Source organism: Lepeophtheirus salmonis, chromosome 13 (genome assembly GCF_016086655.4).
Source record: "Lepeophtheirus salmonis chromosome 13, UVic_Lsal_1.4, whole genome shotgun sequence".
Taxonomy (NCBI): Eukaryota; Metazoa; Arthropoda; class Copepoda; order Siphonostomatoida; family Caligidae; genus Lepeophtheirus; species Lepeophtheirus salmonis.
In genome coordinates this window covers 8343775-8358324 of record NC_052143.2, presented here as the reverse complement: position 1 = coordinate 8358324, position 14550 = coordinate 8343775, and the positions used below count along the sequence as shown (strand labels likewise).

At 33.5% G+C, this 14550-nt stretch overlaps 1 protein-coding gene and 2 long non-coding RNA genes across 6 annotated transcripts in view; 2 read left to right on the top strand and 1 right to left on the bottom strand.

Annotated features, from left to right (window-relative positions):
• The window catches only part of LOC121128211 (unconventional myosin-XVIIIa), a 115019-nt gene that overhangs the window by 6750 nt on the left and 93719 nt on the right, over nucleotides 1-14550 (bottom strand). For all 4 annotated transcript variants that reach the window (XR_005868098.2, XR_005868097.2, XM_040723786.2 and 1 more), the window contains exons 11-15: nucleotides 7513-7641; nucleotides 6970-7203; nucleotides 5179-5298; nucleotides 4863-5108; nucleotides 1799-2077 (exon numbers count right to left, since the gene is read on the bottom strand). Coding sequence is in view for 2 of the 4 variants with exons in the window: in XM_040723786.2 (XP_040579720.1) it covers nucleotides 1799-2077; nucleotides 4863-5108; nucleotides 5179-5298; nucleotides 6970-7203; nucleotides 7513-7641 (1008 nt within the window). In the remaining 2 variants the exon portion in view is untranslated. The remainder of the gene's footprint in view (nucleotides 1-1798; nucleotides 2078-4862; nucleotides 5109-5178; nucleotides 5299-6969; nucleotides 7204-7512; nucleotides 7642-14550) is intronic.
• Nucleotides 2000-2437, top strand: LOC121128219 (uncharacterized). The gene is made up of 2 exons (XR_005868103.1): nucleotides 2000-2129; nucleotides 2178-2437. It is a non-coding gene; the product is annotated as an uncharacterized lncRNA (long non-coding RNA).
• On the top strand, nucleotides 10078-10579 carry LOC121128217 (uncharacterized). The gene is made up of 2 exons (XR_005868101.2): nucleotides 10078-10265; nucleotides 10330-10579. It is a non-coding gene; the product is annotated as an uncharacterized lncRNA (long non-coding RNA).

Genomic DNA, 14550 nt, shown 5'->3' with positions numbered 1-14550 from the left:
GTGAGTGGCATTTCTTAGGAATTCATCCATCCCCTTCCTTCTTTTCTTTTACTTCAGCCCAACTCTCAACTCCCGCGTTTATTAAGATCTTCCTTACGCGCACGCAATACAAGCTACCTTTTCACATCCAGCAAATATCTTACTACATAGGCGGCATAGGTCGTAGCTCAACAACCACATGCTGCATGGACACATTCCTTTTCTTTCTAGCTCCCTCTTTGCTCCGCTCCTACTTCTTCTTCTCCTTCCTCTTTCACTCCACTCCATTGTACCTACCCTACCCCCAATTATTGAGCTAGGTGCCCATCTGAACACCTTCCTTCTTCTACTTCTTCTTTTTCCCAAAACCTACCCACTTCCTTCTTTACTATTATTATTATAAGCATGTTAATTCACTTCTTCACGAGTACATTACGCTTACATTACTTTATTTATATTATCCATAGTTGTACGTACATTGTACAAGCATTTTTATAATATTACATATTATTATGACTACGAAGGGAAAATTCATTTGATTTTTACAAATATTACTCCTCAATACTCAAGGAGCTTATTTGGAAAGACGGAAGATGGTTGACATATAATAGCCGATAAGGTGGGCATATACTAATCATACATATTGTATTTATGATAATAAATTCAACAACTCAAAGCACGCGCCAGATTCTCCAAAAACAAAAAAAACTCACCGACAACGCCAATCATGACTCATAACATCAAGGTTCAAGGAGATAAGGGGGAAGCGCCCTAACCCTTTAAAAGAAGGAACATCATCATCTAAATGAGCCCCTCTCTTTTTAAACGACCAAAAATCATACAGAGTGAGAGAGAGGGAAAAGAAAGTAGTATGTTCCTAATATACACAATGTATATATTATAATAATTAAGTACCAAACTAGAGATACTTCATGGAAGGTTAATCCTTTGACGTACATACATCAACGCATTCACTAATGTAGAAGATTGTTGGGTCTTTTTAAACTTTTTTACTTTAATAATGAAAGGACATTTAACCCCTATGACCCATCCCTCTTCTCACCATATTATCAAATCGTGTGGCAACTCTTAATAAGTAATATTTGATCTCAATGAATGAACATACACTTTACTCTTACCATCCTATTGTAATTAGAACATTGATAATAATATATCGTACGTGCATGTCCTTATTTGTCCTTATTTAAACAATAATGTGTGTATATAATGTACAACTTCATTTCTCACAATGCTACGAAATATTATGAATGATGTAACTATAAATAACGTAAGTGCTCTTGAATACATAATATATTGAATATAATATTCAAATTACAAAAGAAGTTTACTTCATTCCTGTCTTTGTTCTGTAGCTTTAATTAAAGGATCTAGGAAATCAAGACTCAATGCGCTAATTAAATATCATAATTAATATGAACTGCTAAATATGTAGACAGACGCGCATATGTATGTGTGTAACTCATATTTGCAAAGCCAACATAAAAAATATCATAATATTTAATTTGCAAATAATGCAAGGTTTTTCTACATTTCGTTTCTGACTCTCAATTTCATAAATAAGTACTAACTAACATGAGTAATAAGTAATGACCCACCTCTCTCCACATTGATATAATAGTATTTATGCAATAATTGTGTCAGAATTATCACGAATGCAACTCAAGGCAGTCGAATACATAAATATATATTCAGAGTGACCTTGTGGATACAGATTACACGCGTTCATAAATAGGTAACATAGAAGTCATATTGTACATACATAAATAATAAGGATATTACAATATATTGCTTCACTTACATGGACCTGATCTTCAAGGGAGTATTTGACGTTTTTGATATTATCAATTTCTCTTTGGAGCTTCTCTTTGGACACAATTTCCTTCTTATTTTCCTCAATAAGAGATGCAATCTCAGCATCAAATTTCCGTTGCTTCTTTTCGAGGAGTACGTTACGAGAGGATTGTTCTTCATATAAATGTTTGAAATCATTGCTCTCTCCTTGAGCTTTTTGGGTTTTTCGTTTCCATTGAGCTACAATATTACGTTGTTCATCCACCTCTTCATATGCATCGTAGAGCTACATAGGTAGTAGAAAATAAGAAAAGATAAAGAAGTGACATTCATATTGAGTAAGTATCTACATATATGTAATAATAATAATTAATACTGGTTCATAGATTACAAACTATATTTCGAATCTATCCAAGTATTCTACATATATATGTACGTACAGATACAATGTTGAATGAGTCATCAACAAAATGAAAGGCACTTTAGCGTCGCCGTCATCATCATTATCATCTTTGGGGCACTCTTTAACAATATATATATATATATACATAATATTTCAAGGCTAAGTATAGTGTTATGTACCATGCATAGATACACACTTTAAAAAATCATATTCCTCATAATAAAGAAATGACTATGATCACTACAAACGCTCTTTTGATACCATAATAGATAAATTAATGAATGCACAAATATCTCATTACTAGCTTTCCATGACCAATGAGTAGTTGACTTTGTATGTATATAGAGCATCTAGCTTAGGGTACCTATATTTTGATGTCACTTGGCTTAAGGGGCTCAATATTTTGAATCTTGCTTTTATATTTTCTATTTAACTCGATTTGTGACATCCACCTACATAAATATGGATATTTCATGAATTTATAGCTAAATAAATTTTTATAAGTATGAAAATCTATAAGAGTTAGAAGCCCGTTACTTGATCACAATTTCCATTTCCTCCTACGCATCGTATCTATTTGTTGGGAAATGTACTTTTGTCGGATGGATTTATTGCAACACTCACCGACCCACCTTCTTGCGAAGCAACAAGCAAGCAAATACAAAGCATAAAATAAGCAAGAAATTTCATATCAGGCAAAAAAGCATACAAACAAATTTTGTTTTTCTTGCTTTGTCTGCCTATTACAAGAGACATCTAATGATGTAATGAAATTCTCTTAAATTGATGGTGTACTAAAAGTACCTGTACAATAGGGAGTTGTTGCTCACCACAGAGTTGTATCGGAGGAATATATATTATGTTATATCATATGTAAATAAACTTAACTGGTCGCTAAGAAAATGAAAAAAGTTCATTGTGTTTCATATACATATATATTTATTACAAATTGAAGCAAGCGGCGGCTTATCGAACAACTGTTATTGGAAGTTTCTGTTAAAAAAAAAAAATATTTAACCACAAATGTCTCTCTACCCTCCCTTGAAAATGAAGAAATGTTTCTATCCTTGGTATTCTATGAGAGTATGCATGATTATAAAACGCAGCATTAGCTACTCACAGAAAGGCAGAAAGAGTGAGTAAGCGGTAATCAAACAAAATCAATTTCAATTTACGATTAAAAAGATAGTTTTCCCTCGTATTTGAATAAATGAAGATCCAAAGAAGGATTGGATATGCTCGTACATATTCCGAGTAATAAAAAAAACATTCTTAAAATATTATGATTTTGAAATTGGGAAAATAAATGCCTCGAAAAGGGGGGGGGGGGCTTTATAATAATAATAGTGCTATTATGAAATCATCCCAATAAAAAACTAATTGACCACAACCCTACATAGATGTACCTATGTATGTGTGTACAAGGTCCATATAATATAAATAGATACACTGTATGTATCGATATACTTAATAAATTAAATAAGTAGGTAAAATGTATGTAGAAAATGATAATCAAATTATAAGGGTCAATTTAAAAAAATAAGTTCTTTAGTTAGTAGTGTTGGATCGGTCTAAAGAACTAAAAAGACTGCAGTTTTATCTGTCCGATCCTAATAAAATTTGTTTGTCCTAGGACCGGTCCTTATCGGTCTTTCATGGTAACTACAACAGCTGAAATGATGTATGTAGTTACCAACTATGTCGTTTAAACAAGATAGCTCAAGTTTAAGTAAGACGTGTGTGGCGCGAAATTATTATTAGTATACGTTCTAACTAAGATTATTTATTTTCTTCAACCCTCACTATGAGTGAAGTATAGCTATACAGATAGCTAGGACTGAAGTATCGAGGTATCAGTCATTAGCACGGACCGTTGAATGATGAAAATAATAGAACCGATAAAAAAGGGCTGATGAGCCAATCAGTCCAAGGACTGATCTAACAATATTAGTTAGTTGAACAGTATTAATTGTATTACAATATAGGGATAGACTCATAGCCAGATAGTGTTGTATCAGTCTTTATTTAGGACTGAAGTTCAGTTTAGTCCAGCCTATCTATCAGTCCTAATATTTATAAAAGTTATGTCCTTGACGACGTCACTCAACCTTATTTCTTTATCAATAAACTAAAGACCGATTATATAAGGACTAACACAACACTACTCATAGGGATTATTTATAACATAGATATACTGTTTGTTTTGATCAACATCTTTTTAAATTAAAAGAAAATATTATTTTTATATATTACGTATTTAAAAATAACTGAATCTCATCTCCAAGTCGGAGTAGTCATTGAAAATAAAAATCTCCTTTCATACATTAAATTCATTCAAAAAATCATTTAAATCGAAAAAGGTTTTGTTGAATAGATAATACAAATATTGCGATGATTTGAATTTGAAAAAGATTAATTGTAACACGCATAAGTTAAAATTAGCCAAATTGAATTACAGATGATGTTACGTCAATTTTCTGCATTATTTGTGTACATTAAATGTTTTTCACCTTTTTCCTAAATGTAAACATATTTCAAAAATAAACTTAAAAAATATTTTGAACTTCAAAATAAAATACCAAGCATATTTATAATATATTTATAGAATTTTCTAATTAAAAAGTATTTATATACAATCGATACAAATATAGAAGAAGCAACTACAAACCTTTTTCTCTAGTTGTTTTTTGACAGCCATTAATTGCTCTAAATCATCCTCATGCTGTTGTTGAAGTCTCTTTTTAGCGAGTTCTAATTCTTTCATAGCCCTCTCATATTTCTGTTTATAAAAGGAAGGCTCACCGTCTTCGTCGACATCATCGAACCCGGGGAGACCATTTAAATCAACAGCTCGACTATACAATAACTCTGTCTCCATTCTCGCGTTTGTACCAAGAAGTCTCTTGTTCGTAGTCTAAAAAAATTAAAATTAAATACATAAATATGTGGAAAATCATTTATTTATTTTTCCCTAAAGTACTTACACTAAGATCGTCTCTTTCCTTCGCCAATTTCATTCTCTCGGTTTGTTCCACTTCCAGCCGCTCTGTTGCCAGAGTCGCTGTAGAATGTTCTTCGGCAAGATCGGCGGTCATTTCGCTCAACTAAAGCAAACAAATATAATTGAATGAATTGAATTCATAAGCAAAATATATAGTATAATAGTATTCAAATCGGGCCACTTGTTAAGCAATACCTCATCCCCAGATATATCATCCAGAGTATCAGAGTCATCATCCCCATCTGAGGGAAGGGGTTCCCTTCCAGACAAAATCCAATTACATTCATCTTCTAATGATAAAAAACGAGTAGAAGAAGCGGCTCGAGAGCTACGAATAGAGTCTCTATTTGAATTTTGGGGTATGGGACGAGGTGCGACACTTGACGCCCGTGCTATAGGAGCTGCCTGTTTCTTAATGGATGATGATGACTCCGGAACGACAGAGGAGGCTCGACCCAAACTTTTCCATTCTTGCGCACTATGATCTGTTCGTGTAATGAAATCCTTTATGGATTTGGTCAAGAGTTTAGAAGTGGGTTGATGACGAGTACTCAAACTGTTGTTGCTGCTATTAATATGAACTGAACCATATTCCCTATCTTCTGGAACACTGGGAGGTACCTTTGGCTTTCTTTCTATGGAATGATATCCGGATGAAGAAATACTGGAATTGGAGCTGGACTTGGAACGAAATCCTCGAGTATCGCTATTGTAAAGAGAGGTTTTTGAGTAAGAGGACTCAAACTTGGGCATGGACAGTGAGTTTGAGTTTATACTATGAACCGAGGGATTGGTGATAACCCCATTCACGCGATTAAGAAAATTTCCCCTATCCATGATATGAGAAACACAAAAAGGAGAGGGGGAAAAGAGGAACAAGCATCGGATTGAAACGAAACTGAGAAGTCAAATATAAACGGCTTGCCTTTTAGGCGCTCTCTTTTTTATAATTTTTTTCTTTCCTTTTTTTTAAGACTTTTTCAAAAACTTTGCCAAAATTTGAAATATTTTCATCGTACTCCTCTTTGTATTTATAATAGCGTTCCTTCGACGACTAACATAATATATTATAATGAAGAAAAATGTATATACACACAAACATATTATATATGTATATAAGGAGATTCCACAAATGTTTGAAGATACATCAGTCAAGTTACAAACTAATTTAAGAAATAGAAAAACACCCGAGAAATGACAAAAAAAAAAAGATACAATAATTAGAAGACAAAGATATCATCAATACAAATTCAGATAAAGCCTAGTCATCATCATCCTTTTAAACTAATTGATCCTTGAGCAGAAGTTAAGTCGCCTATATACATAATGTTACTTCTTGCTACGGTTTTTCCTTATTGAAACATGGCGTAACTTTATACGTCAAAAATAATCACTCAACCTTTCCATAAGAGAAAATTAATGTCAGGTGTTTAGTTTTTTTTTTTTTTTTTTTTTTTGGCTTATCACAAATAGGTACAAAGAGGGATGAATGTTAATGTAACGTGAGTTTATTTAAGCAGGGAAGTGATAAGTATCATCATAGCATTTGTAAATATTTTCTTTTCATTTTAGGATTGGGTAAAGGGTATAATTGCTTCATTTACTCTTTACTAAAGGGTAGAAAATGTCAAATAAACCTTAATTATTATTAGTAGATACTATAAAGTGTAGATGATGACCTAGATAAGTAGAAACTCAAGCCATGAAAGAAAAATAGGGGGAGGGGAGATGACATAATATGAAAGAACTGAATAATGGCATGATGTATGCATACCTTTGCATCGAGGCGTTCATTGCGGATTTTATACTCCTTGTTGTCTTTTTCAAACTTTTCCAATTTAATTTTAATATTTTCCAGCTCATTTATCTTGGATTTGAGTTGATCTTCTGTTCTGTGTACGTTAAGCATGGGCGTAATTTTGATAAGAAGACGCCACCAATGCCATCCTCGTACACCCATGAATTTGCGAACATTTTTCTGTATGCAACGAATGGCAATGTCTTGAACCTATTTAAGAATAAAATATGTCATAATGTTTAGATAAAGTGACAAAGTGTTCTCTTTTCCTTAGATATGTCCCCGTTTTAAATTTCCACTTTTTTATGTAAATACATGACAAGTTCGTTATTTTGTGGGTTAGGTCGATTGTCATTCGACTTAAAATAAAGTAAAATTAAAAATAAGGAATGACTAGGTCTTTTTTTTAATTAGAAAGAGCACTACAATATTGTAGGTATGAACCACTGATCTAGCATATCTAATCTTTTTTTTGGAAAATGAAACATAGTCACCCCAATTAAGATGAATTGTACATACCTTCAATTTTTGTATTTTTTTCCTCGCGAGATAGCCCCTACAAAGTGCTTGAAGATTTGTGATTTGATCCTGTAGTTTATCGTCCCTCTCTTGCTCTAAATGTGCGTAGACACCCGCTCTTAGAAATACCTATAAAAATATTTATTAATGAATGAATGGTAGTGATATCATCAAATACTACATTGAGTAGTCTATATGTACTACTGATGTGCAGATTGACCCGCCATTCTGGTAGTGTATTTTCAACCCAACTTTTCAAAAAAAAATCAGGTCGTTTTATCACATATTAGTGAAGTTTTTTTGTTTTTTGTACACTTTGAATGTCACTTTTCTTACTCAACAAAAGCGTAACATTTACCATGTTTTCAAGTATCAAGCAATAGGCAAAAAACTCACGCTAATCCGCCCTTTCTCACACTTCCATGCCACACATTAGATGTATTCAACTTTATTTTTAGCTAAAATCAAAGTTACAGGTATGGGAGGTAGATTCTGCAGTTTATTATGACAAGTTGGCAAATAAATTATGAGGGAATAGATGGTTCTATTTAAAAAAATGTAAATCATAGGTAAAAAAATAATTTAGAATGTAATTTCATCATGAAATATCATAAAATAAGATTACCATAAGAGTGTGGAAAAAGAAATAATTAATTCTTGTGTGGATTTTTTTCAAATTTCCTATATTAGTGAAATTAAATAAAATGTTTCTGGTCAATTTTGTGGATTGCAAAATACAAAAGATGCAGCACTCGTATTGATATTTTTTTATTGGGCCCATGTAAGTCCACAGTCCTTTCTGTTCACCATATAAATACCTGAAAACCTCCTTCAAATGCAATTAATTCATGAAAAGGAGACAAACTAACCATTGAAATGAAAATTGATAATGCATTGCAAAGCAAATATATTTCTGAAACACCTGAAAGGGGACAAGGAGTGGACGAAAAAGAAGACCAACATGAATTACTTATAAGAACTCAATTATAATTTATTATATAACTCAAGCACCTAGATTACTCGTATTTAAATTATTTCTATTTGTTATTGAATTTTTACCCCCTTATCAATTTTATTAGCAAATATTCAGGGGCACCAACACTTATCGCCCAATGGAAGAACATAGAATTTTTACTATTTCATTCCAGCCAAAAAGGGAGGTGTAAGCGCAGTACAAGATTGTTTTTTTACAAAGTCTTATTTTTTCTAAAGAAAACTTTTGAGATGTATAGACCAACATTTCTCAAAGTGGGTGCCGCAGCACATTGGAATGCCCCTTGAAGGGGTCCCGCCAAAAAAAATGCGTACTTTGACATCTAATTTTAAAAAAAAATTAACATTTTATATAAAAATATATATTTAAACATATAAATTCTTTTTACATTTGAAAGGATAAAATTTTCAAGTCATTTTAGTTAAACTAATATACAAAATTAACTGAAAAAATCTATCTTCAGTAGTAATTCTCAATAACATGTCGTGTTAATAGTCCATCGGGGTCAGTGTGACTGCAGTGCGCATCAAATTGTTTCATCATTTAACCCGAAAATACATTAGATTTCACAAAGTGAACAAGCAACATAACCATGAATCGTTTTCTAAAAAGAAAAGCCCCACAAAAATTGGGCATGATTGACAGTGAAATGGAGACTCAGTCTACTTTACTCACTTCATTTGAGATCTCCTGGTCTTATTGTTGGTTTCTGTTGTTGCTGTACGTATTGCTTGGGCAGTCAAGAAAATTTATAAACCTGCGTTTTTAAAGGTTTAAGTTTACAGTTCGTAATATGCTCTGTGCATCACTGTTTCATCTAAATAAGCAGGGCATTTTTAATCATATTTTACAGTGGGGTACCTTGAGACTTTTGAAATGTGCTCTGTCTGAAAAAAGTTTGAGAAACGCTGGACCAGACCCCTAGAGACTATTCCGTTTTCCGGCAATATTTCCACCCTTCACATTGACTTTTCCTGGTTGGGGCAAAAACTAATATGACTATGGTAAAGTTTAAAATTTGAAGAAAAAAAGTGTTGGGTCGAAATTGGCCATTTTGAGGTCGCTTGCACCGTCTTAAATATGATACTATGAGTCAAAAATAATCATTTTTGAGTATTTGTTCATGAGTAACCAATATTCTGCATCTTTTTGAATTATTTAAGGGGTATAAAAGTACTCGCTGATTTGAGATTTCTCTGTTTTATCAAAGATAAGGTTCCTGGTTGAAGTGAAAGTTGTTGAAGAAAAAGCCTGTAGACCACGCCATCCATGCTTTAAACTTTGACAATGTCATTTTTTTACAATTATTCCTAGCAGAATAGATCTTTGTGCAGGAGGGAGAAACATATTAAATTTTGAACGGAAGAGTCTTGTACCTATAAATACTAGATAGATAATAGGATTTTCCTCTCTTCCTTCCTCTCGTATCATCACCATTTATTGATGTTGCCTCTTCGGCACTTTCTAAATACATATCTATATAGGTACCAAGTACCTATATAGATATGTATTTAGAAACAACAAGCATATACTTACTTATAATATACATGCATGGATATTAGATAGTGAAAGAGAGGAAAAAAAAGGTGAGGAAGGGTTATTCATTCAGGGCTTCAGTACTCAACTCACTCATTCATGCAGATACATGTTTAATATATATTATAAACATCATCAAAGTGGTTAGAATGGATCCCAAAGGCCTTTTTTATAAGACATTCAGTGTATTAAACACACCAAATAATGCAAAACAAGGACTTGTGTAATGTGAATGTAGAATGATGGTCACTACTGACATTTTCTAATGTTAACTTTTTTATTTTCAGATGTTTCATAGCTTTACCTAATGGAGGCTACTACTCAAAGGAAATTTTGAAGAGAAACCTGTTTTCTCCTACCTAATATATTGTTTTAAAAGCAAGCCAGAAGGAGATGGATTTATTTTACCCATGCCTACAAAGCAAGTAGCAAATACATCAAATGCATGCATATCCTTAAAAAAATATCTCTAGACTTTTTTTCCCTTCATATTTTGAGAACAGTTGCTCGTCAAAAATAAATCTCTTTTCACCAGAACCGCGATCTATTATTTTCCTTTCTCCTCAGGGTATATGTATTAATTAAAAAGAATGTTCTTACTACTAAGGTAGCAGGCTGGTTCAAATGTGTTATATAGTTATTTGCTAGATATAATAAATTATTGCATGTGTGTACATATATCAATATATATATGTACTCTTAACTCTAATAAAATTAGCTATATACATCATCAATCCTTAGATAAATAATATAGAGCTATTACGACTTATGGCCTTCGAATGAAAGAGATTGTGCAAATTTATCAATATTTTTGTCCCTTCAAAAAACAAACAAACTGCACTATTATGTGCTGTATATGAGTTTTTTATGGATTAAAAGACACAGGGACAGGAGGGTGGGCCCTCTTGTGTCCTTCATTCCATTCGTGTAATGATCAAAGTGTGAGGTCATTGTTTCATTTTGATATTTAAAGTATGTACGTTTATAAACGCTGTAGTGAGGTAATTGTACATACTTAGATACGTGACAAATGCTAGAACAAACCAGGCTAGTAACTGGTAGGCACCTTGATCAAATAATGAGCCGAGCTTATTTTTCACTCTTACAATTTAGATAATGATGAATTATATAGGATATAGTGGTATCATGAGACTAACCGCAAAACAAAAAGTTAGAATATGAACTTTAATTTTCATACAAAAAACTACTGCTACGAATGAAGGATCAACTTTAATTGGCCATGTTTAATTTTGTAATAAATAAAAACATGTCATATGTGTGTAAATAATATTGTAGTGAGAGAAAAATTATCATTCTTATTTTTCGTAGGAAAAAAAAATATAAACATAAATATTATTTTTTTCATTACCGTGACTTCATCTTCTTGTCGATCTTTTTCTTTAATTCCCTTTTCATCTTCTAGAATGATGTTGCGACTTTGAGAGCAGAGATCCTCCAACAAGGAGCCAATTTCTTCATCTATAGCACAAATACTACTCCCCAGATTATCAACTCCACATTCTCTTCTTTGAGGAGAAGACTCAAACTCATGGTTGTCAATGAATCGAAGCTGATTGAGTGCTGCTTTTCCATTGTTTTTATGCTCCAGTAGCATTTGGTCTTTCCTTGCCTTTTTATTCATTTTAGAGGAAGCCATGAGCTCTCGGCGATTAATGGAGGCTGCAAAAGTACCCGCATATGATACTTCTGTAAAGAGGCCATGATTCATGTCTCCCTCTGCCAATGGCTCTACTATTTTAGTGGTTGAGCCAATGGACTCGCTCTCCCCACAACTACCACTACTTGTGCTCCCCCTCTTTTTAATTTCTTTTCGTTTCTCGATATCATGAATAATATCATGAACAGACTTCCGACGTATCTCATCCTCACTCGCTAACTTTATCAAATCGCTCACACAGCGTTCCAATGAATCGTTGTCTTTAAGAGGATTGATTAGCCAAGAGCTGAGACGATCTGCACCAAGCTGACTCAAGTCTCCCAGAGAAATATTGGAGAGAGATGAGTCTCTTTCGTCTCTCTCTTCATTCTTGAGAGGGCTTTTGGGTCTAGGAATCGAAGAAGACTTCCCTCCAATTTTTTTGTCTTCTCGACATTCATAGAATTTTATGAGACTCGTAATGGGATTCGTTAGTTTTCTTTTTGAGCCTTCTGCTAGGGGAGAAGCAGTGTTAGTGGAAGTTAGTTTTTTAATTTGGGAAACCGTGCTCTTTATTTTCTTTTGAAACTTGCTTTCTTCTGAAGGTTTTTTCCTCGTTGGAGGAGGAGGAGGATTGGATGATTGACTCTTGTACCTCTCTGAGAGGCTTCTCTTAAGAAGACTAGGTCCTACTCCTGGTAAGGAGTAGGATACATTTGAATGAGATCGAGATACTGACTTTTTCATTCTTGGAATCAAGGAAGAGCCATTTCCTTGGGGAGATAGAGAGGACGATACATTTTTTTTCTTGGAACAGAGGCCCGCCTCAAGGGATGAGGATCTCCTAGGGGGAGTATGACAACTAATGGGAATACGGGACGACTCATAAGGAAACAATAAGCCTTCGGAAGACTCGGATTTCTTTTTTGGAGATTGAGGATTTCTCTTGGTAGAAGAATGGAGAGATGATGGAAGTCGCTGGAAACTTTGACTTCGATTGCGCTGATTGAGTATTTCTGTAGAGTTTGAGAGTCTTTTTTTGGAGGAGGTACAACTTCCATAACTATTATTAGCAATGTTACCTTTAGGAGGAAGTGGTATAAAAGAGGTTTTTCTCTTGGCATGGACATTGAGAACAGAAGTGTTATTGTTTTTTAAGCTGGATATTTTATTATTTCCGGATATGATGAATGTTGCGGTTGAGTCTAAGGAATTGCTAGAGGAAGATGGCGTGGAAGAGAAGGAGGTCTGATTAGAGAGAAGAAGAGTCTCACCATTCAGAGCTCGAATCATGGAAGGTGACTGAATCTGCAAAGGTTGGATTTTACCCAATGGAGGTGGTAGTGGTTTCTTGGCTACAGGTCGCGGGATTGATCGAGATCCAGCATAGACATTGCTTTTGGGATAGCCTTTGGAAGAAGAGTTTATTTTCTGCTTTTTCGGCACTGGAGGAGGTAGATTTGAGTTAGGATATGAGAGTTGTGACTCTGAGGTGTGGAGGCCCCCTTTCTTCTCATTGGAAGAGCCAAGTATGGGAGATCCACTTTTGGAAGAACCCGTCTCACTAAGAGTGTGATAGCCAGGAGATTCTGAGCGTAGCTCAAGAGTCTCATCATGGAGGCGAGAGTCTGTTGTGCTATTGCTGTTGTTTGTATTGCGGTGAAGGTATGCAGCTCCTGGTGCCATGGTGATTATTATCTTGGAATGTTATAAGATATGAAGAATGATATTACTCTTAGTCAATGGAGTAATAAGAAATTATTCTACAAGAGAGAGAATCAAGTAAGCTGAGCTGCATATGTATGTATGTTCTGAACTTTATTTCATGTAACCACCCCATCACTGAACTGCACTAATACACAACAATTAGAAAAATATAGGATGAAAAATCATGAGAGTATAAAAAAAGGCCATTAAATTGATTCTTATCTAACACAAAAATTATATGGAGAAAAAATACAGACAAATAACATGTAGCAGTACTCCATTATTCTAATTAACTAACCAATATGTAGTAATTATTTTTCATTTGAAGTCAAACTTTCTCTAATTTACATTTCTCATGAGTGCGTATATGTATATTGTACATACTAGCCCATGGGTGTACGTAAATCAAAGTCGTTGTTGTTCATAACATAAATATGTAAATAGAAACATCCATTTTTCTTCCATTTCTATGAGGACTACTACAAATTCTAAGTGTGTACACCTAGAAGGCACTAATCATAAATAATAAGAAAAACAAAGTAATTGGTAATGTGTTGACAGTGATGGGAATATTTTTAGTCTATGAAACTACCGTTAAGAAAACATACATACATATTTTTAATATTATTATTCAGCTTTTACTCACTTACTTACTTCCTTAGCCACTCATCATATATATATATGTATATGTTACATATATAGAACTACTCCATTGACTAGAAGTATGATTATGAACAAACCATCAAGTCATATGAAATGATGAAGAAGATTTCTACAGGAGGCAGAGACTAAGTAGGAGCACAATTTCACAAGTTTTATAATGTATTACTATATCTATCTATCTCAAAACACAATACTATATTGCAATCACAAATAAATGAATTGGAAGGACCATCTGACGACGATCTTTTTAAAAAAGACTGTGGATTTAATCACAATAATGATGATAATAGTACTACTAATGTATGTATTTATTGAATCATTTTCTATTCCCCTACGCTAAGCAGCAGCACAATAAAGTCCAACCGGAGAAACTGAAGAACCGAGACTAAAATTATATTTGTATTTTTGTTTTTTACTTCTTCCTTTTTCTTATACTTATTGTACATAAGTACATTTAAAGCAACTAAGAAAACAGAATAAA